At 51.6% G+C, this 21,404-nt stretch overlaps 1 protein-coding gene across 8 annotated transcripts in view; it reads right to left on the bottom strand.

Annotated features, from left to right (window-relative positions):
* Positions 1 to 14,977, bottom strand: part of VASH2 (vasohibin 2) — a 37,539-nt gene extending 22,562 nt beyond the window's left edge. For 3 of the 8 annotated variants that reach the window (XM_032862772.1, XM_032862769.1, XM_032862767.1), the window contains exons 1-4: positions 13,861 to 14,168; positions 7,317 to 7,484; positions 4,542 to 4,630; positions 554 to 610 (exon numbers count right to left, since the gene is read on the bottom strand). In XM_032862772.1, coding sequence (XP_032718663.1) covers positions 554 to 610; positions 4,542 to 4,630; positions 7,317 to 7,484; positions 13,861 to 14,136 — 590 coding nt within the window. In that variant the 5' untranslated portion in view covers positions 14,137 to 14,168. Of the gene's footprint in view, positions 1 to 553; positions 611 to 4,541; positions 4,631 to 7,316; positions 7,485 to 13,860; positions 14,278 to 14,922 lie in introns of those variants that run through there. The other 5 variants (XM_032862774.1, XM_032862768.1, XM_032862773.1 and 2 more) reach the window with 4 other exon arrangements.
* Positions 14,978 to 21,404: the final 6,427 nt, after the last annotated feature.

A 21,404-nucleotide genomic window follows, 5' to 3' on the forward strand; every position in this document is an offset into this window, starting at 1 on the left:
GCATTGGGCATGGAGCCTACTTAAAAAAAAAAAAATGGGGGCGCCTGGGTGGCTCAGTGGGTTAAAGCCTCTGCCTTCGGCTCGGGTCATGATCCCAGGGTCCTAGGATCGAGCCCCACATCGGGCTCTCTGCTCAGCGGGGAGCCTGCTTCCTCCTCTCTCTCTGCCTGCCTCTCTGCCTCCTTGTGATTTCTGTCTGTCAAATAAATAAATAAAGCTTTAAAAAAAAAAAATGATATACTCTGACACTGCATTGCCAAAAAGAAGCCTGAAACTGTGACACTGGGTGTGGAGCTTACTCAAAAAACCAAAAACCAACGCTCAGGCCTCCTGTACCTCTGTAAGAGTTAGTATCTCCCACAGAGCTTAGCTGTCTTGGAGAGACCCAGCCCCTAGCCCCACCACCAGCCTGGCCCTGGGTCACCTCCCCTCCCCCACCCCTGACAGACCAGGATGTCACAGCAGGGGATACAGGGATAAAGGGTGGGAGAGGGAGTTGACAGCTTTCAAGTGGGAGAGTGGTCCCTTGGCCCACGGATCATGCACCACTTACCCACTCAGCGGTCTCATTTTCCTAATTTCAAAGAACTGGGTCCCTGTGTGATTGTATCTGGGTGAAGTATGTAAAGGGAAAGTGATAGAAAACTCCAAAGATCCCAGTGACTCAGAAGGGAAGCCATGCATTGATTTCTCAAAGGGATGAGGAATGAGGAGTGAGGGGCTTTCCAGAAAGTGTCCAGTAGCCACAAGGTTGCCAAGAGCCTCTTAATCCTTGCTGTCCTTCCCTGAAAATCTGATTTCTAACTTCAGCTTCAAAACACCTTGAACCTTTATAATAGCTATTTTCAGTCTGCTCTGTATTCTGTTTGTTGAATATATGTCTTAATTCACTTACCAGACTACAAGGTTCTTAGGACCACTTATTTATTATCTTTATATTCCCCACAAAGCCTGGCACAAGTCCAACATATTCCAGTTAGCAAATGTTAAATGAATAGATGGGTGAACAGATGGATGGACAAATGGGTAGGTTGGCGGAAGGGTGGACGGGATGAAGGGAAGGAAAGAAGGATGGATGGAATTGATGGGATGGAAAGGTGGGTGGATGGATGTATAGATGGATGGATGGTGGGTAGATGGCAAGAATGAATAGAATGGAAGGGTGATGGATTGACAGGTGGATGGATGGATGGATGGAGGCGTAGAGGTGGATGGATGGACAGATGTATGGATGGAAGGGAAGGATGATGGATAGAAGGGTGGGTGGATGGATGGATGGATGGATGGAATGGATGAAACAGAAGGGTGGATGGATAGATGGATGGGATGGGTAGGCAGGTGGGTGGCTGGATGGACAGATGGATGGATGGAAGGGAAGGATGATGGATAGAAGGGTGGGTGGATGGCAGTAGGTTTCTCAATAGTGTCCAGTCTCTGCAGCAAAGCTTACTGCAGAGACATCACCATCATTTCACTGGACTGCTACTAGACAATGGTTACTAAGTCTGAGAAGAGGACACTATTACCCACAACTTGGGATTTAGCTGGATGGCCAGAAAGCGTAAGGGACTGGCAAGCCTGTGCCAGGTCATTCTGAAGGAGACCAAAGTTTTCCTGATGCCATGCTCTCACAGACTAGATCTTTTTTTCAGAGCCTAAAGAAAAGTTGCTTTACACTTTTCTCTTCCCTGCTTCAAGCAAAATCCTATAGAAAAAAAGCATATGGTGGGAAGGTGCTCATGAATGGAGACCTTGTAACATTGGGGGGGGTAGGAGAGTAGATGGTGTGATCCTATGGTGGTACAGGCAGTGGCAGTAGGGGGCGCTGAGCACCCTCCCAAGGAGGGTTAGGATCCCTTCCCGGCACAGGGATGCCTTGACACTCAGACACAAGCTCGCATAACAACTGCGGGGTGTGGGGGGGTGTCATTATAAATAGACCCTGGGCCCCACCTCTGGAGACTCCAACTTCAGGCCATGGTCCTAACCCTCGATGTCATTAAGAGTCACCCTACCCTGCCTTGGACTGCTGTGTTGGAGGTTCCAGGGTGACAGCTGGAAGATGATTTTAACAAGCTCACCAGGCTGGAAATGATCAGCTTGGGCCATAAGAAGAGCCCATAACCGTATATAGGCTTGCCCAGCTTTTGAAAAATACAATATAAAAAATCTTCGAGGGAAAAGAGAAAAATGAGGGACTACGTATCCTCATGGTAAAACGATTTTTTTTTTACTTGAGCAAAGATTTCATTCCAACCATGAGATTCTTGGTATATTTAAAGTAGAATTCAGTGGGCCAAAATTCTACCTGAATGCATAACTTTCTCCCTGTTCATAGATCTAGTCTGTACACCTAGTGTGTAAGGTGAGACAAATCCATAATAAAATAACAAAATATTGCCTGGCCTTGCTTTCTCAGTTCCTTACAGTTATGAGCCCAGAAAGTGAGTTGGGGGAGTGGAGGGAAGCCTCTTGTAAACGTTGCCTTCAGAGTGAGGGACTTACTGAGCCCGAGCTGACCCTCAGAAGGCCTCTCCTCACGCAGCAGAGATCAGGGGGCATCTGTCTTTCCAGAAGCCCATGCTTCTGGGCCAACAACCTGGTTATTCTGGATAACGTTATGGGGTAGCATCAGCATAACTTTCCCATGCGCTGGGAAACCAAAGAATTCATTGGACTCGTTTTATGGTCGTATTTGCTCTCTTGCCATAGTCTGGAACAGAACCTGCAAGGTCTCGGAGGTGTGCCCGTGAAGGTCTGCTCAGAAGACAAGGAGGTCACGCTCTGTCTTCTTTGTGCAGTGGCTCTGCCGGCCAGGGGACCAAAGGGCACGATCCCAGCAGCCTGCGGCATTTTCCCTTTTCCGGCCCTCTCTGTGGTCAGTGATCTAGGTCAGTGACCATCGTTATGGGTCAGAGAAGAAAAGGAAAATGCAGGTCCTTCAGGCAAACTGTGAGAAGTTGGCTGAGAATGTGCTGCAGGGTTTCCAGGCAAATGAACGAAGGTAGTGCACGTGCACATTAGCCCCTATCAGGGAATCCCCATCATTCCCTTTCCTCTCTGGCTGCCTGATCCTTGTGAAAATCACGTCCTAGACAGAAGTGGGGAGCTGTTGTAATTTCCGTCCCCTTCTAGAATGTTCTGTGAGAAGTCAGTCACACCCAGGAAGGCTTGGCTCTTGGGGCCCAGGGCTATCCTGGCGGAAGTTTATACTATGTTCCCCAGGGGTCCCAGTTTGGGGGTCAGCACCAATAGCTGATAGCCTGCTCAGGGTCAGGGTCAAGCTGTTGGCTTCAGCCCTGAAGGCTGGTGCCACCTCGCCCTCTACTATGGCTTCAGGATTCCACTGGGAAGATGCCATGCAAGGGAGACGATTGCCTGTGAAGTGAGAACTGAGAGGCTATTGACGTAACCTGCCTATCCAAATCAGTAGCGATTGGTGTTACTCCCCTCTGGTATGCCCCTCCCTTCAGTGAGGACACAAAAATCCACGGGAAAGATCCCTGCATATAGCACAGAGAGGAAGGGCCTCTTCTGGGGCACGCGGGACAAGTGTGCAGTGCCCCCATGAAATCCTTTCTGCTGAATTCTATGTCTTTGGGGACAAAGGACAGAGGTCAGCAGAGAACTGACTTCTCGGACAACGTGCTGGGGGTTAGGGTGCCAAGAGCGGCCTCTGTAGGGCATCTGATGCTGGCTTAGTGCTGAGATGTTCACGGACGCATGAAAAACGGTCTGTCCCTCTCACAGACACCTCTGACAGCCCAGCTCACGTTCCTAGCCTGAAAAATTCCTAGCCCTGAAAACAATACCCGCAGTAGCCTATGAACCAGCCACCCCTGCTCCTTTGTTCTTATAGTGTTGCTGGTGCGGGGCCACAGAACAGATCTAACTAACCCCGGCTACAAGCAAGCCAAGGCCACAGGCAGAGAGAAGGACCAGAGTCAGACTGGTCTGAATTCAGCCTGCCCCTGCAGGGCTCCTCTGTACTTCTCCAAGTTCACATAAGGGGAGAGGACCCCCATCCCAGGGCTCCATTTCTTCCTGCAGACGGGAGCAAGGCTGCTGGTCTGGGGCTCTTGAGGAGCCAAAGGCAAGGAATGCCAGGTGGGTCTCCTACAGACCATGAGCAGTCACGCTGGAGGCAGAAAAGTCAGAAAGGAAAGAAAAAGAGCAGAAAAAAGGCCAGAAGGGAAGAGGGAGAAGACGGACAGTAGAGGAAGAGAGGCAGAGGGAAACAAAGACGATGAAGGAAGGGAGAGGGGAGGGGGAGGAAGGAAGAGGGACTCCGGGCAGCCACTGCTGCCTCAGTGTGCCTTGCCCTCCCAGCCCGCACCTGCCTAACAGGGTAAAAGTCTGATCATGGCAAGTACATTCCCCATAATCATGCCTTGCAGACTCACACGGGGGCACCCCTCTATGTCCGGCCTCACCAACCTTAGGGAGCATTTGCTGACCAGCCAGGGACAGACCTGCCACAAGGCTCGAGGTCACCACGCCCGTCCCCGTGGGGTCCGCCCAGACCCTGGTTGGAAGGATACTGTAGTGTCTTCATGTAGGTCTGGATTGCCTGGAGCCAGTCTGGGATCGTCATCGACAGCCTGTAGTTCGGAACCTGCGGCACTGAAGGCTGCAAAGCAGTAGAGAGAGAAGTCTTTATCGAGGAGATGCAGCGGGTGCAGCCTCTGCGGGCAGCCACGGGGCGGGAAGCACAGCAGGCGGCCGCCCGCACAAGGTCTCCCCAGACCATGGGGTCCCTCGCCGGAGCTCCGCTCTGCATACACTCTGCCCTGGGGCACCACGGCTCTCTACGGCCCTCTGTGTTTTGTGAGTGTGAACGCAGCCTGCCTCCCCACAGGGGCCTCAGCGTCGTCTCCTCGAAGCCAAGGATGCTGTCTGTAGTGTCCCCCACTCAGCCTGGCCCAGGGTGTTCACAGGCGCGCCCCAGTCACCCTCACATTTTTACTGCATGGCTGGACCTTTTGCTGCATGGCTACTCTGACCCATTATACTCCGGGACACCACCGAATGCAAGACCTACGGTGCCCTGCACTTGATCTTAGCCAAAAGGCGGAGAAGCGATGAGACCTATGGTGCCCTGAAGAAATGCAACCTGGCGCCACACGTGCCTTCGGTCCTCAACACCACGCCCATCGCAGCCCCTCCCCGAGTCTGGCCCAGTGGATTAGCAAAGACCCCCCTCTGGCCGTGACTCTCCCCAGGTAAGGGCAGCCCATCTGACTCACGAGCCATCTTACCCTTTTACCCCTCACAGCTGCCCAGGCACCTCTTTTCCTCGCCTGCCCCTTGGTCAGCACCCACCGAGTGTCTATGACTGAGCGCACGAAGCTCTAACCACCACCGGGAAGAGAAGAGAACAGCAGGTGACACTGGGGTGGTGGGGGAGGGAATTGCCTCTTCCCAGGAGTTTAGAGCTAAGACGCCGGCTCTGAGACACCAGGCAGCTCTGAGCACTGCGGCCAACGAGGCCAAGAGGGAGCACAAGCAGGGGCTTCTCACCCAGCCCGTCTCTTCCTGGGAAGCAAGGGATGCGTGTGCTTTCCTCCCCCTGTGTGCGTCTCAGTCCCCGAAGCTTAGCCTCTGGCGGGGCGGGGCTGGGGGTGACAGAGACACTCTGTCCCCATGAGCCTGGGGCTCTAGGAGAGCTGCTGCCCCGAAGGAAAGGGGAGGCTTCTCCAGGCATAAGCCACTTAGGGAGGAGCAGAAGGGCCACAGGGCCGATTAGTTCATCCTCGAGAAAACAGAGAAAGGGAGGCCCTGGGGATTTAGTGCTTAGCTGACCGACGGTGAAGCTGCTGGTGGAGAGACTTGGGGACAGTGCTGGGCCGCCTGGCTGGGCCCCAGGGACAGACACCGTCAAAGGGCGTGCTCTGGCTCTCTCCCTGCTCTCCAGGCTCGGGTCCCGCAGCGACGTGGGAGGGTGCGCTGCCCTGGGGCCTGTGGCGGGCCCCTTCCCTACTTCTACACCTTCCACACCTTCCACAAGTTTAGCTGCATTTACTAAAAATGCTACCTGACATTCGCCTCCTCTCAGTGCTTCTCTTTTCTCTTGGCTTTGCAACTTTCTACTTCACAGTAACTGCCCCTTTAGCAGAAAGGAAACGAATCACACACCCTACTTCACAGCCAAGGTGCTGAGTGTGTGTGTGTCTGTGTGTGAATGTGAGGGTGTGTGTGTACACACACACACACACACACACACACACACACAGCTGTTCTGCAAACTCCATTTTGTTTACAACATATCCACTCAAATCACATTTCTGTCTTGGAGAGTAATTTTGGGGAGCAAAAGGTTCCAATGGGACCATTCGCTCACGTGACCCTGCCCCGTGCGCAGGTGTGTGTGCACACTGAGGAAATGTATTATGTATTATGAAATATTTCCTTGTACGGCTGCCCTTACAAACACTAGAAGCATCAATCTTGTCCTTGCTTTTGCAGTAACATCCACGGATCTACCCATACCTGGAATTCTGCGTAAGGACGTGCCAGAGACGCCACGGAGAAGTGAGGAGAGAAGGGGAGATGTGACAAAACATGTTCCAAGCTCTAGGCCAGGGATGAGGGAACACAGAGATGGAGGAAGGACGGAGGGGAATGAGACAGCATTTCTGCACAGAAAAGTGCTGTTTGATTCTATTTAATACAAAAGATGGTAAAAGCATGCGGAAATAACCCCAAAGAATCACCAATCACCTAACGGATCCTCAGAGGGGTGTCCCTTGGCCAGAGCCCTGCCATAGCCAAGGGACTTGGTTCAGGGGTGGCTGTGGGGACCAACCACCAAATTATTTCAACTCCCCCCAAGCCCAACAGAGCCCACAAGACCCAGATGGTGGGGTGGGAAACAGGCAGCAGCTGGTCCTCAGAAGAGCAGCCTGGTGGCGCCCAGAGGCTTTTAAAAACAGCTGCCCGGTTACCTCAGACCCGGCTGAGCGCGTGCGGGAGCTGTGGTCACATTCCACCAGCCCCAGCTGGGGAGCAGGGCTGCGAGGGGGAGAGGAGCTGAGACAGCTGAGGGGCTGATGTCATCAGGCTACAACTCACCCTGCTGTCTGGGACGGCTGGCTGGGGCTCAGGCTGGCGGCCAGCTCCCAACCAGCACCTCAGGCCGCCAATGCCCCCACAGGACAATGCACTGTACAAACCAGGCGGGCTCCTTGGCTGCTAATTATGAGACAGACACCAGATCCGAGTCCCTGGTCTATCACCTACTCGCTGCGGACCCTGTCGAGCTCCATGACCTCTCTAAGCCCACTTCTTTCTTGATAAAATAGGAAACTATCACCTACTTCAAACCATCCGGGCGGGTTGTGAGGATTGTAGGACCTAATGTACAGAGCTGGCAACTTGGCATTGGCGCTTGGTACTCTGGAAGGGCTGGCTATGTTAGTCTTCATTACTGATGTGTTTTCCGGATCTAGCCTGGGGAAGCCTGGACGGTCTGCACTTTCCTGGAACTAGAAGACAGAGTCAGCAGGGCCTGAGTCTCTGCACACTCGACGTGGAACATCGCAAAGATGCCTTCTCACCCAAGTGGAAGAGGAGAACACGGTCACCTCCCCCTGCAGACATGTCTTGACCAGGAGCTAATATCCTTCATTCATGAAGAGTTCATTCAAAGTTTTAAGAAAACTCTTCAGGAGCCCCTGACTGGCTCATCAGTACAGCATGCAACTCTTGATCTCGTGATCATGAGTTCAAGCCCCACATGGAATGTAGAGATTACTTAAAATAATAAAAAAGAAAACTCTTTGGTCTTTAATGAAAAAAAAAAAAATGTCCCGAAAGGTAGAAGAAACCCAGATGTCCTTCGACAGGTGAATGGATAAACAAAATGTGGTATAGGGGCACCTGGCCGGCTCAGTCAGTAGAGCATGTGACTCTTGATCTCGAGGGTCAAGAGTTTGAGCCCCATGTTGGGCATAGCTTATTTTTTAAAATATGGTATATACATACAATGGAATATTATTTGGCATTAAGAAAGGACATTTTGAGGGACGCCTGGGTGGCTCAGTTGGTTAAGCCGCTGCCTTCAGCTCAGGTCATGATCCCAGAGTCCTGGGATCGAGTCCCGCATCGGGCTCCTTGCTTGGCAGGGAGCCTGCTTCTCTCGCTGCCTCTGCCTGCCATTTACCCTGCTTGTGTGTACTCTCTCTCTCTCTTTCTGACAAATAAATAAAATCTACAAAAAAATAAAATAAAATAAAAATAAAATTTTAAAAAGGACATTTTGACACAAGCTACATGATGAACCTTGACACAAGCTACAACGTGATAAACCTTGAGGACATACTAAGTGAAATAAGCAAAACACAGAAGGACAAATACTATATGATACCTCTTACACCGTCATCCCCCTTTACCCGCGGGGCATACACTCTGAGGCCCCCCCACAGATGCCTGAATTTGCAGATAGTGCCAAGCCCTAAATATATTGTTTTTCTCCCCATGCATACATATACCTATGATAAAGTTTCATTTATAAATTAGGCCTGGTAAGGAGATTAAAACAATCAGTAAAATAGGACAAATATAACAACATACTCTAATAAAAATTATGTGAATATGATCGTTTTCAAAATCTCTAATTATAGTATATTCACCCTTCTTGACATAGGAGGTGATGAAATGCCTACATAATGAGACAAACCGAGGGGAATGACGTAAGGCATCGTGACCTGGCGTTAGGTTACTGTTGACCTTCTGACCAAAGGTCAGAAAGAGGATCGCCTGCTTCCAGAGGGCAGGGAACCATGGACCACAGAAACCGTAGAAAGCGGAAGAGTGGAAAAGAGGGGCCAACTGTCGGAGGCTCCCACAGCAATCAAATTCATACAGACAGAAAGCCCAAGGGTGGTTGCCAGGGACTGAGGGGTGGGAGGAAGACGGAGTTAACGTTGAATAGGTACAAAGTTTCAGCCAGGGAAGAAGGAAAACTTCTGGAGATGGAACACAACAGTGAGAATTACTTAATGCACAGAACTGTACACTTAAAGGTGGTTAAAATGGTAAAATTAGGTTATGGATATTTTACCATAATTTTAAAAAGTCATGAAAAGACAATTCACAAAAAAAGTGAATATTCAAAAAAGAATTTCAAGCTCACTAATAATTTAAGAAATGCAAAGTAAAGGGGTGCCTGAGTGGTTCAGTGGGTTCAGTGTCTGCCTTCGGCTCAGGTCATGATCCCAGGGTCCTGGGACGGAGTCCTGCATCGGGCTCCCTGCTCAGGGGAGAGCCTGCTTCTCCCTCTCCCTCTGCCTGCTGCTCCCCCTGCTTGTCCTCTCTCTCTCTCTCTCTCTGACAAATAAATAAATAAAAGCTTAAAAGAAAGAAATGCAAAGTAAATCCACTGCAACATGTCATCTTCACCTCCAATCAGTAGAGCTATTCTGAAATGTGGACACCTAATGTTGACGGGGATGCTCTTAAAAGGCACAATGGGAACATAAATTGCTATAACCTTTTTATAAAATGTGCTTGGCACACTCTTTTTTTATCTTCTCCTCCTTGACAGACCCTAAGAGTCCCCCCTCATGTTATTTTCCCCTGTTTCACCTGAAACCCCAGCCTAGATTTTCCACAGCCCTTCCCCTCAAGGTTCCTGCTGCCTGCCGCCTGCCACCGGCCACCAGCCCCTCAAGTCACAGCCCAGCTGATGAAGGCAGAATCCAGAGGGAAGAGGTCAAAACCAGCCTCTCTACACAGGCCTGTGGTCTGGGGCCCTGCGGGGTGGGGGGCAGGAGGAAGGAATGGGCTGGATAGGAAGGTAATTGTTCAAGAATACTGAAAGGAACCACGGGCAAGGCTTCTGTGGTCAGGCTCCTTCTCATCCCATTCTCGGCAAACAGAACCACCTGTCCAAAGAATGCAGGGAGAAATGATGTCAGTGGACACAGGTGTGCAAATGGCATCCCCATAAGCAAGAGCAGCAGAAAGGCAGAAAAGGAAGCAAGGAGGCAAGCCAGAACACCGGGCACCAGGAATCTTTAACCAGAAAGAATGAGAAGAAAGCAAAGACTTTTGTTGTCCCTGCTCTGGAAGAAACAGGTACCTGTGCAGACACACCAGGCAACTCGGAGAAGCAGCACAGAACATCCCTCACTGGCCCAGAATGGAGCCCGGGCCTCTGCGTCAAGGGCAGCAAGGACCCTGTTGAGGGTGACCTGGTATGGAGCTCTGGGGGGTCTCAACCTTGGGCCAAGCAGGAAGGACAGACCATGGTTCCAGAGGCAGGAGTGTGCTGCCTGTGTGAGCTAGCAGGGGACAGAAGGGGGCCCTGACTGCAAACTCTCCCCACACAGTCTCACACCTCTCTGCTCAGGCAAAGCTGAGTCCTCGAAAAGTGAATTCTTTCCCAATTTAGAACCGACATGAGAATGAGGCACGAAAACATGGGGTCTTTAAGAAACTGTTTCCTGCTGAATCCATTCTGGCTGCCCCTTGATAGGGTCAGCTCAGCCGGAAGAGAAGCAGGAGGAGCGGTTTCCTAGCACACCTTGCTGTCTTTTCTGGGCCAGCCACTCGCTCTGCCTCTCCCTTCTCGTCCTTTATCATCCTCCAACTGACTCCGCTGCTTTTTCGTACTTTCTGTGAAAAGCCCCCGCCTCACCTAGTCAGCTGCTGACTTGGACCCAGTAACCACCAAGGGCGAGGCCTGCAGTCACACATTTAAAAGGAGGCTTGCAGAAGGGGTGAGCCCCCAGACTGCTGAGCCCCTCACCTCCCACTCCTGCCCCCGCCTACGTAGAGGGACCTGGACCTGTGGGCAGAACTTCCCATGGCTGTTTACAAAATGTCCTGCAAAGAAGTATCATTCCGTCCTCCTATTAAAGCTCTGGTACCTTCCCCTGTCCTCCTTTGCTTCTTAGTCTATATCCAATTGCCAGAAAAGGTTAGCCTCCCTGAAACTCTCCAACCCTCTACCACTGCCCCACCACTCCTCTTTTTTTTTTTTAATTTTATTTATTTATTTGACAGAGAGAGAGAGAGATCACAAGTAGGCAGAGAGGCAGGCAGAGAGGGAGGGGGAAGCAGGCTCCCTGTTGAGCAGAGAGCCTGATTCGGGGCTCGATCCCAGGACCCTGAGATCATGACCTGAGCCGAAGGCAGAGGCTTTAACCCACTGACCCACCTAGGCGCCCCCACCACTCCTCTTCTATACAAAGTCCTCAGCAAGACACTTGCTAAAGGAGAAAAGGACACAGACCCAAAGAAAAAAATCTGTCCAGCTGAGAGCAAGAACAGCCCTTGGACTGTTCAAAGAAGTGGTCCCTGGAACCAAAAGCTGTTTTGAAGCTGTTTCCCGTCTCAGGACCTAGGTAGGAGTCAGGGGTTGGGGAAGGTCAGGACCTGGGAGAAGGGGATACGGAGATGGAGTCAGAGAACACGCTATTATGATGCAACGTAAGAGAGAGAAATATTAAGTTCAGGTTCAAAAAGCCAAGGTCCGCATTTGACCTGTGGTTTTTCCGGCTTGGCGGGAGTTCTGCTGTGACTTCAGGTTGCTGTGAAAAGATAAGACGGTGTGGTTGCTATGTAAAAAAGGGAACTTTTTTTTTTTTTTTTAAGAACACATCATTCAGCCACAATAATGGAAACATCAGGTACGGGTCTCAGGGGAAAGTAATCTGTGTTTTAAACCACTCAGACAACATTGAGAATATTGTGTTTCGTAGGTGCTTATTTTAGAGGACTGACTGCTGACAAACTAGCAAATGTCCTAGAAAGAGGGTGAGGAGAGTGCTTTGATCTGGGAACTGTGACACTAAGACACAGTGAAAGGAGCTACGTGAGGACAAAGAACTAAAGGAAGATGCAGAATGACGGAAGGTCACGGTCCTGAGGACTTGTTCTAAGTCAACTCTGTTATCACACAGCTCAGCATTGGAGATATGGAGACACGTGGGTCATATCATCAAGGGACTGAAGAGCTGGAAGGAACTTGATATGAAATCTTGTCGATTCCCATTTTACAGATGAGAAAACTAAGGCCAGAGTTTTGTGTTTTGTTTTGTTTTTTTTAAGTGAGTGAGGCCACAAAGCCAGAGGCAGCACAACCAGGACTAGAATTCAGTCCCTTGATTTTTACTCCAAGAAGGCTGTGTTGTAATATTCTAGGGAGCTATGAATAGCGAAGGAGGTAGGGGTGTGCTGCTCTGATTCAAAGGGCAACCCAACAATTAGTGGTCACATGGGGCTGAAGGTGAAAAAGGAGAATTTCTGTGCCACTGAAGACAAGAGTTTCCCAACCACTAACACCCAAATCTGGCCAGGCCCTGGGCGAGCTGCCCTGTGAGGTGATGAGCTCCCCAACCCCACGAGGTCTCTGGGAAGAAGGGATTCTGCTGAGAAAGGAGAGAGCAGTCTCCACCAAAACAAACACTTCCTGATTCCTAGGGAGAAAAGGGGTCTGCACACACAAGGCCAGGAGAAAGACAAAGCCACAGTTAGCAGAAGGGTCAGCGGTCGGGAGCTGAATTAGATTTGCAGCATGGGACAGCAGGAACAGGCCTCGGTCCCCTGTGGCCACCTCTCTTCCAGGGCTAAAGGGCTCCCAGGTCCTCCTTAAGTAAAGCAAGCCTCAGTCAAGTAAGGACAAAAATCTGAAGTCAGAACTGCCAGCCAAGACCTGCGTTGTTCTCCTGCTCAAGGAAAGCCCAGCAGGGGTAAATCACAGCTAGCAACAAAGCAAGAAAGGTCCTCATTGGGCATAGTGAAGGGCTCCTTGACCTGCTGCAATAAAGCACTAACTGACTGCAACAGGAAGCTTCTGGGCCCTGTCACTCCCCCCAAGGGCACACGCAGCTCTCTGGCCTGCAGGGCTCAGATGCTCAGGTCACCAGATGCTCCAGGTTGGGGACTCAGCCAGATGGCCTTTCAGGTCTCAGGTCTGGCATTCCTAGACCAGTCCAGAAATCTTCTCAGCCACACCAGTGTCCCCAGGGGGCAATGAAAACCATCTGCCATGCCATCACCCCCAGGCTCTGCAGCATTTCTCCGCAGCTTGCTTTCTGAGGTCCCATAGAGTGACCACCACACATCTCCCTCCCTCCGTCTTACTAACTATATCCTTGGCCACCAGACTCAGTCTGCTTGCTGGCTTCTTTCCAAGGTAGAAAGAGTTTTGCTCCTGAGCCCCCATCTCTATCCAGGGAGACTAATGCATCATGTGCACTGGAAAGTCCCTTTTAAGCGATAGCCAAAACTCTTCTTTTTTTTTTTTTTTTCTTGGAGCTCAGATAAGCTGAGAAAAGAGACAGTTCACTGCTTTGCAAGTTTCAGAGGTGAAAGTCACTGTCATGAAAAAAAGAATTGGCAAAAAGTCTAGAAATGATTCACGCTGAGAAATCTGACTGGTTAATTGCAAAATTCATTCACAGCCTGATAAATCATTTGCAAGGGCGAGACAGGGAAGGACTTAGAGTCTCCAAAGAGGAAAAGTAGGGTGGGATCCCTGGGGGGTGGGGGCGGGCGGTGAGCATTCTTGGCAACACTGGTGTTACCTGGTGGCTACCAGGTGGCTTATAGCTTTTGCTAGAGGAGGTGATGGGGGTAGCTAACAGGGTTTGGCTGGAGATTCAAAGAACCCTGGGCACCACCAGACCACACAGTCCCAGGACAGCAAGCCCTCAATCTCTCCCTCCCCCATTTCTAAGGCTTCCAAGACAAACCTCTCAATTAAGCAAAGGGGGTGGGAACCGGCCCGGAAGAATGGGGGAGCATAAGGGGGTCCAGAACCGGACCAGGAAAATGGACATCGCCTCTACTTGCTATGCAGATTGAAGTGTTCCCATCATTGCCCACCCCACCCTGTCCATCGAAGCCTCTGACCTTTGCCAAGAAGGTGGCGTTCCTGATGGCGCCCACCATTTCTCCCCCCTTGGGGTGCACCTTGGCCACGTGCATCCACATGCGCTCCCAGGTGTGGCTGTCGATGGGGAAGCCGCTCTTGTTAACGTGAAACAGCACCCCGCCGTCTTTGTCCTCCTCCTCCGAGCCCCCACTGGTGGCGAGGCTCACGGGCCGCGCGTGGCTGCTCCGGGACCGGGTGCCTTTGGCGCCTTTGGGGTGGGGGCAGCGGTGAGTGTCCGCGGCGGAGCCGGTCATGGTGGGGCCGGGGCGGGGCGGGGGTGCGGGGCGCGCGCGGCGGCGGCGGCGGCGGGGGGCGTGTGCGCGCGGGCGCTGCACGGGGATCAGCGCCCCGCGGGGACGGCCTTCTCCATGCCTCTGGCTGCCGCAGGACGCGCGAGCTGGAGCTCCGCTTACGGGCTGAGCCTGAAATCAGTGGAGACACAGCACACACCACGGGTAAGTGGACACCAGAGGTGGGGCGCACTGTGTCCAACGGCGGTGGGGCCTCGGAGTGGCCCCGCGTCACTCCCCTCTCCCCCCCGCGCGCCGACAGACCCCTCCGGCAATTGCCCACGAGCTTGCAGCCCTGCAATTCCCGAGGAAGGCGACTCGAATTTTGCCCCCAAGCTTCACACCCGCCCCCAGACACCCGGAGGGGGATCCACGGAGCGTGGAGGGTGCGGAGTGGACGGGTTGGGAGAAGAAAGACGGCTCGTGCTGCGTGAAGGCGCAGGAGGTCCCCGCAAGGCTCCACGCATTCCTTGGTGCCAGATGTGGCAGAGCGCCAGTCGCGCCCAGAACGTACCCGCACGTGAGCGCCCGGGCTGCCGCGAGGGCGCAGCAGCAGCCTCGGCTTGCAAAGGCGGCCGCGTTTCGGCCCGGAGGCCCTCCCGGAGCCGGTGGGCGAGGACCTGCTGCGGCCCCCAGGCGCCCGTGCAAGTGGCGCCGCCCCCACCCCTCCCCGAGTTCCAGCGCCAGGCACCCGGGGGACTGGCTGCGGGCGGGGCGCGAGGCGGGCGCGCCGCAGCCCCCCGACCCTACCTCGGGCCGGCCAGGGGCCTCATGGCCGCGGAGCTTCTCCGGGCGGCGGGGGCGGCTGCGGGTGCTGGGCCTGGGCCTGGGGCTGCTGGGGCTGCTGCGGCTGCCGGGGCTGCTGCAGCCGTCGCCTCATTCCATGTCCCATTCTCGAATGTTATTCTGTGACATATAACCGAGTCACCCGGGCGGCCGCCGATGTTCTGAACGCGTCCATTGGCCACCGCAACAAAGAGGGGCGGGTCCCGGGCTCGGGACTCTACAACCAGGAGCTCCGCGACGCTCTGATTGGCTCCGGGGATTCCCGGGCAGGAGAGGAGAGGAGCAGGGGGAGCTGGGCGGCCAAGCGAAATCCAATCGCAGTCTTGTCCTGGGAGTCCCGCGGGGCTGGAGCGTTTGTCCGTGGGACTTAAGACCGAGTTTCCCCAGGGATGGTGGCCCTGCGAAGGTGTGCAACTGTGGGAAGCAGAGGAGAAACAAAGCCACCCAAGCAGTGACCCCAAGGTGTGGGAGGGCTTGTCCTTAGAACTTCGTTCCCTGAGGAAGGCAGGACAGTCACCTGCCCCTGGCAGGGAGTGATGGACGGTTTAGGCAAGGGCTGTCACACGAAGGCACAAAATTAAATCTTTTTTTTTTTTTTTTAATCTCACATTACAGATTTTCCAAATCCAACAAGGGGGCTCACACAGCATGTACCTTCTGACATTAGTCTTGATCAATAAATTCCTTTTGGACCCATGCTGACATGCGCTGGGCCCAGGAGGTCAGCCAGGCCTCAACTATTCTCTCACAGTTTGAGTTAGAACAGGGGCTGGAGAGTTACTTGAAAACCATGGAGAAGTGGGAGCCTTTGCACACTCTCCACAAAATATTTTTGCCTTAAAGACGCCTTTTTCTCTCTCTCCCCTTTAAAAAAAAAAAAAACAACTTTATTTTATTTACTTTTGAAGGGGCGGGGAAGGAGAAGAGGGAGAGGGGCAAGCAGACTCCACACTGAGCAGGGAGCCAGATGTGTGGGGCTTAATTACCCAACAGGGAGATCATGACCTGAGCTGAAATCAGGAGTCCATCGCTCAACTGTCTGAGCCACCCAGGTGCCACCCCTCTCCCATTTTTTTTTTCCCTTAAGAGAAAGTAAAAAACAAACAAACAAACAAACAAACAAAACAGATAGGAAGAGCACCATACTGGACGCCAAAAGTCCAGGTTTGTCAATTGGCTAAGCTGTGTGACCCAGGACAAGCCACTTGCCTGTTCTATGCCTTAACTTCTCTTTCTGAAAAGAGGGCAGTAGGATGCCGCTCCCCCAAATACATACACACACACACACACACACACACACACACACTGGAGGTCTATTCGGCTCTAAGGTTCTCTGATTCTCTGGTTTCCTCTCTCAGGGACACTTAAGAAAGTGGCCATAATATCTTTTCTCTTTAAATTCTGTGCCTGTTTTGGGAGGGTAAGCAGTTGTGATAGCAATGCTAAGTTAACCTGGAATTAAGAACATGGTCATCGAAGAGCCACTGGTGGTGGAGGGCACAGTGAGTGGCCGGCACCCGCAGAAGCCCTGGAGTACAGCTGTGAGCCAGGGCCTGGGCCAGGAGACCTGGTTCTGAGCAATGAGAACAATAATGTAGGTCCATTCAGACTACAAGAAGTGAGCCAATTCAGAAAACTGTCTGAATGATGCAAATGAAACAGCACCTTTGAAAAAAAAATCAGGAAACTGAAAGAAAATTATCCTCTCACCATATAATTGCTTCAGGTTTCATTTTTCCATTGAAAGAACACGCGCCTCAGGGAGTGATCTGCTCTCATCTTGAACATCCTTCCCCTGCTCCCTCCCCTCTCCAGTCCACCCCCTCTCCTCACTTCCTCTGAGTTTCTAGTCTCCAAGGCGACATGAAGATGAGGACCTTGTGCCCAGGATGTGAATTTGGCCTCATAGTCCCACAGGAGAAAATGGAGCTCTCAAAGCCCAAGTGATCAGTTGGCAAAAATCGAAGAACGTCTGGCAAGTTTCACCTTCCTTGGCATCAATTCCCAGTGTCCCACTCAGGCCAAGTCCAAACAAGTACAATCACCTGTTATACCAGGGCCTGGATCCTGCTGTACCTGAATCAAATCCTATGGACCAGAGAGGTTTATCAGTTCTTGTTCCTGCTCCAGGCACCCCGGAACTCCCTGACAGTTGGGAGGAAAGCATTTGTTGTTCATCTCCCAAATTCCAGCTGTCCGTTCTCTTCTTCCCTGGGGCGGGGTGCCATAGGGACCCAAGTGACATGGCGTATGAAGAGAGCTAGGAGATTTGGCTACTTTTCCTGAAAGGTGATAAGAAGGCTTCTGAACCGAACTGTGCCGTCCCAGTGAAGGACTGAGAGACAGAGGGCCCTTTTTTTGAGAAATGTTTTGCATTACAGAACTGTGCTCATTGCATGGACCAGCCAGCTCTAGTCTTCATTTCCTTGTGTACTTAGTGTTACATAACACTGAACCCAGGCCAGACAGATGATGGGTTTTGAAAGTTCAAGCAGTAAGGGTGGTGTGGCCATATAGACACACACAGTGGGACCCAGAGCCAACTTGTGATTTGAACAGGGACACATGGTGACTAGATGCTCAGCCTCTGAGAGCATGGTCATTGCCGTCTGAGGGCATAATGACCGGACTAGCAGACATGTGTAGTGGAAGGTTTGGAGCAAGAAAAGCAGGTCAATAGTGTCTCCTTTTTCAAGTGCCAGCTGCTGGGGTCTCAGAGGTATTTCAGACAAAATCCCACCTGAGGGTCTGTATATCTAGCTCCAGCACTTGTTGATGTTAATAGCCTGGTTAATAGCACGGATTGAACACACCTTGGCTAGAGTCGCCTTTCTCCGGGCTCCACAGCTGCCTCCACAGGCAGCCCGATCGGTTCAGTCATCTGGAAGGGACCAGTCACCTGTCCCAGGCAGGACCCTCTTGGTGGCTGCTGCACAGACAGGCTGGCCAGCCCCACGTGCGGATGGACTTCTAGACTCAGAAGGGGCTGGATGATGCCTCTGAAGGAATCAATTCCTTTCGATCGGTGAAAAACAGCAGGTGAGAGACAGCTGGGCTGGTAAGTTCATTCTTCGTCCTCCCTTTCTGTGGACAGCTCCGAGGCGTGCTTTTCCGGCAGAGCCTGTCTGGAGATGTCCCCCTCGGCTGAGCACACATCCCTACCGAGTGACCAGCCTCGGCTCCCGGCAGCCGGCCGTGACGCAGCCACCAGTGTGAGAACGTCCCACCTTCCACTGCTGCTCATCCTTTCCTCTCCTGGTTCCCTCTCGTGCTCACTCTGGCTGTGTTCTCTGGCAGATTTGCGTGTTGCTTCAGATTCAGCTTTTCCAGGAAACCGAGCTAAAACAATGGGTTCCACAAGTGGTTCTAGAAAGCAAGTGCTCAGGATGGATTTCGGGGTTATCTGGCCTCCCCGTCTGAAATCGGTAGAACCCTTCGCTGGTGATAAGAGGGAAGGCTAGAGCTCTGATATGCGGGATCTCCGCACATTTCACATGTGTTTAATCGGAGTGAATTGGGGGGAGAGCAAGACATTAGGAGATCGAGTAGCTGTGGCAAGTCCATCGGTTTGGAAACAATGATAATTATAAGGTATGAGAGACCTTGAACAGAAAATGACAGGCTCGGTGCCATTAATTACTTGTTCATGGAATGCTCTGAAAGCCAGAGAGCCTCCTCGGCAAGTTTAAGAGTCTTACTTCCTGCTGCATAAAATCAAACCCAGGACCTGATCACACAGGAGCAGAACTGCAAAGGATCCTAAATACATGGCCTTCGCAGGCTTCCGTGTCAGGGTCAGAGGCCTGATAGGGAAAGAGTGGGACCCGGGGTCCTGGAATAGGGCTGTCTCAGTGGATTAAAGTTCTGGACCCTTCGAATCCCTTGTGAATGCTCCTGCCCAGAGAAAACCTCCTTCTCAGCTTGTTCTCCTCAAGACCACCTGTTGCCTCCACCAATAGCCAGGGCAAGTGCTAGCACAGGCCACACTGGAAAGAAGTCCCCCTCCAGGGAGAAACGGGGTCCTAGCCAAAGATGTTATAGGGCTTGGCTAATGGGCACTGGCAGGAACCGTGGAAACGCGTGTGCGTCCTGAATATGTTATAGTCCAGGGGCGGGCGTGGAGGGGGAAGCAGAAAGCTCCGTGGGGAGAAGTCACTGATGTGGGGATACTCCTACAGAAATCAGCATTTAGTTTTAGCAAGAACGTCTGGAGCTTGTCCCAATCCCCTTGTTTGTTTGGATGGGTCTTTGAAGCCTCGTCTCAACGATAAGCAAAGTGGAAAAAGCAGACTTCCTTGTGTAGCAGAGAGGAGGTGTCAGAAGAGTCAGGAAAAAGGGAATATTACAGAGTTTTATTAGGGCACCTGGGTGGCTCAGATCATGATCCTGGAGTCCCGGGATTGAGTCCTGTATCAGGCTCCCGGCTCAGTGGGGAGTCTGCTTCTGCCTTTGATCTTCCTCTCCCCACCCCCTCTCATATGCTCTCTCTTCCTCAAATAAATAAATCAAACCTTAAAAATAAATAAATAAATAAATAAAACCTTAAAAATAAAATAATTAATATTAATGTATTAATATTAATAATAATGAATAAAATAATAAAATAAACGAAGCCTTCAAAAAAAGAAGGTTTTATTAAGTAATTAAGTTCTTTATTAAGAACCAATCACCTGACTGGTTCTGTGGGCCAGACCCGAGGACACTCACTTCACTCACTTTCCATTACAGGACGAGAAAGGTTACACGAGTAGGAAGGCAGTTGGTAGTGGTACAAGGACTATCCTTGAGTCTAGGGGTGATGTAGGGGGAAAGACGCTGTATAAGTGGGCTGCCTTAGCAAAGATGACCCAAATCCCCGAATTGCAGAGGCGAGGTGGGAGCACTTCATCATCGAGGACAAGGTGAACATTTCACAAGAGACAACAAGATAGAAGGGCGATCAGGGTCACCTTCTCTGCATGGACTCATGCCGCTAATAGATCATGGCGTTCCTAAGGGACGGGTATTCGTATAATTTATTTTCCACATTGAGCTCCTTTTAAGAGAGAAAAGGTGTGCTGGTAATGATTACATGGGGACAGGTGGTATACCCCAGGACCATCCCAGTCAAACTGATACCTATGGTTCCCCTCCCGAGGGTGGGATAGAGGAACAGCCACCCAGGCTATTGCTTGGTTTGCATAATCAGAAAAAAATAGCTGGTGAGCAGCAGGTTGGCTCTGGTCCCCATAATGGAAGATTATAGATCCTCACCTAATTTCTAAATCTAAGCCAAATCTGGCCCAAAGCTATTGCTGTTGCCAGGTGAGCCCAACTGGCCACCGGCAGGGACTGATACCAAGAGCCCAGTCTCACAACAACATTGTTCGGATAGCCATCCGGGAGCAGGTAAGTTTACACGGACCTTCTACCTCGGAGGGTGCCGAGAGCTGACTTGACCACGACCAATGTAAACAACATCTGTGGGTTTGCCTCCCCTGCCCACAGGGCTTCAAGGAGTACCACCATCTGAGAGGTTCCAGAACACATATCCATTGACGTGCCAGCTTAGACAACATTTCCTCAGAACTAGAGACCCATCTGATGGTGAAAGATGGGCCAGCAAGAGGCTCATGACCGTGGTCTACCATTCTCAGCCTGAATCCCACGCCCAGAAATAGCTGACCCGATAATGTAGTGAACAAGCCTTTTGGAACTCAGTTCAGGCAAAGCGAGGGTACAACACTTTGCAGAGTTGTGGTACCATCCTCCATGTTGTACTATGCTTTGAGCTAATGACCTCTGTATGGCACTTAATCCTTAACAGCTAGAAAGAATGAACCCCAGAACCAAGTGACGGAAAGGTGGCACCTTTTACAATTACAGCCCATGACCCACTTAAGGAATTTGTGCTTTTTGTCCCGGAAGCTTTGGACTGTGTTAGGTAAGAGGTTCTGGTTTCCAGAAAGATCGCTCTGGCAGGGTGCACTGTAAGATTCCACTGACTTGGAGCTGTGACTGCCACCTGGCTGTTTTGGCCACTTTGGACCAGAGGGCAAAGAAAGGAGTTAAAGTATAGTGATTCTAATTACCTCGAGGGGCCTGGATGGGAGGGTACCCAAGGGACTCACTGGGATTGCTCCTGGGAAAGCAATAATTTGGCAGCGATAGCAATTAAACTCAGTAAAGGCAGTTTAATTAAGAACATTGACCTTCTCCTGCCTATGAAGATGACCCAGTCAGGCAGCCCATCCGGGTCAAGCAGCTGAGGTGTTGGACGAGAGTGAGGGAAGTCTAGGAGAGGTCACGGAGAAGGGAGACCATGAGTATTACTCACAGCCTTGGGACTAGTTCTAGTAGCTAGAATCAAGCTGGCTGTAGCCTCCACTCGCTCTCTCTCCCCTTCGATCTTCTAGGAGATCTGAACTCGCCACAACCTTGAAGGGAATTTCATAGCTGAAGGGATT

Source organism: Lontra canadensis, unplaced genomic scaffold (genome assembly GCF_010015895.1).
Source record: "Lontra canadensis isolate GAN:19392208 unplaced genomic scaffold, GSC_riverotter_1.0 scaffold24, whole genome shotgun sequence".
NCBI lineage: Eukaryota > Metazoa > Chordata > Mammalia > Carnivora > Mustelidae > Lontra > Lontra canadensis.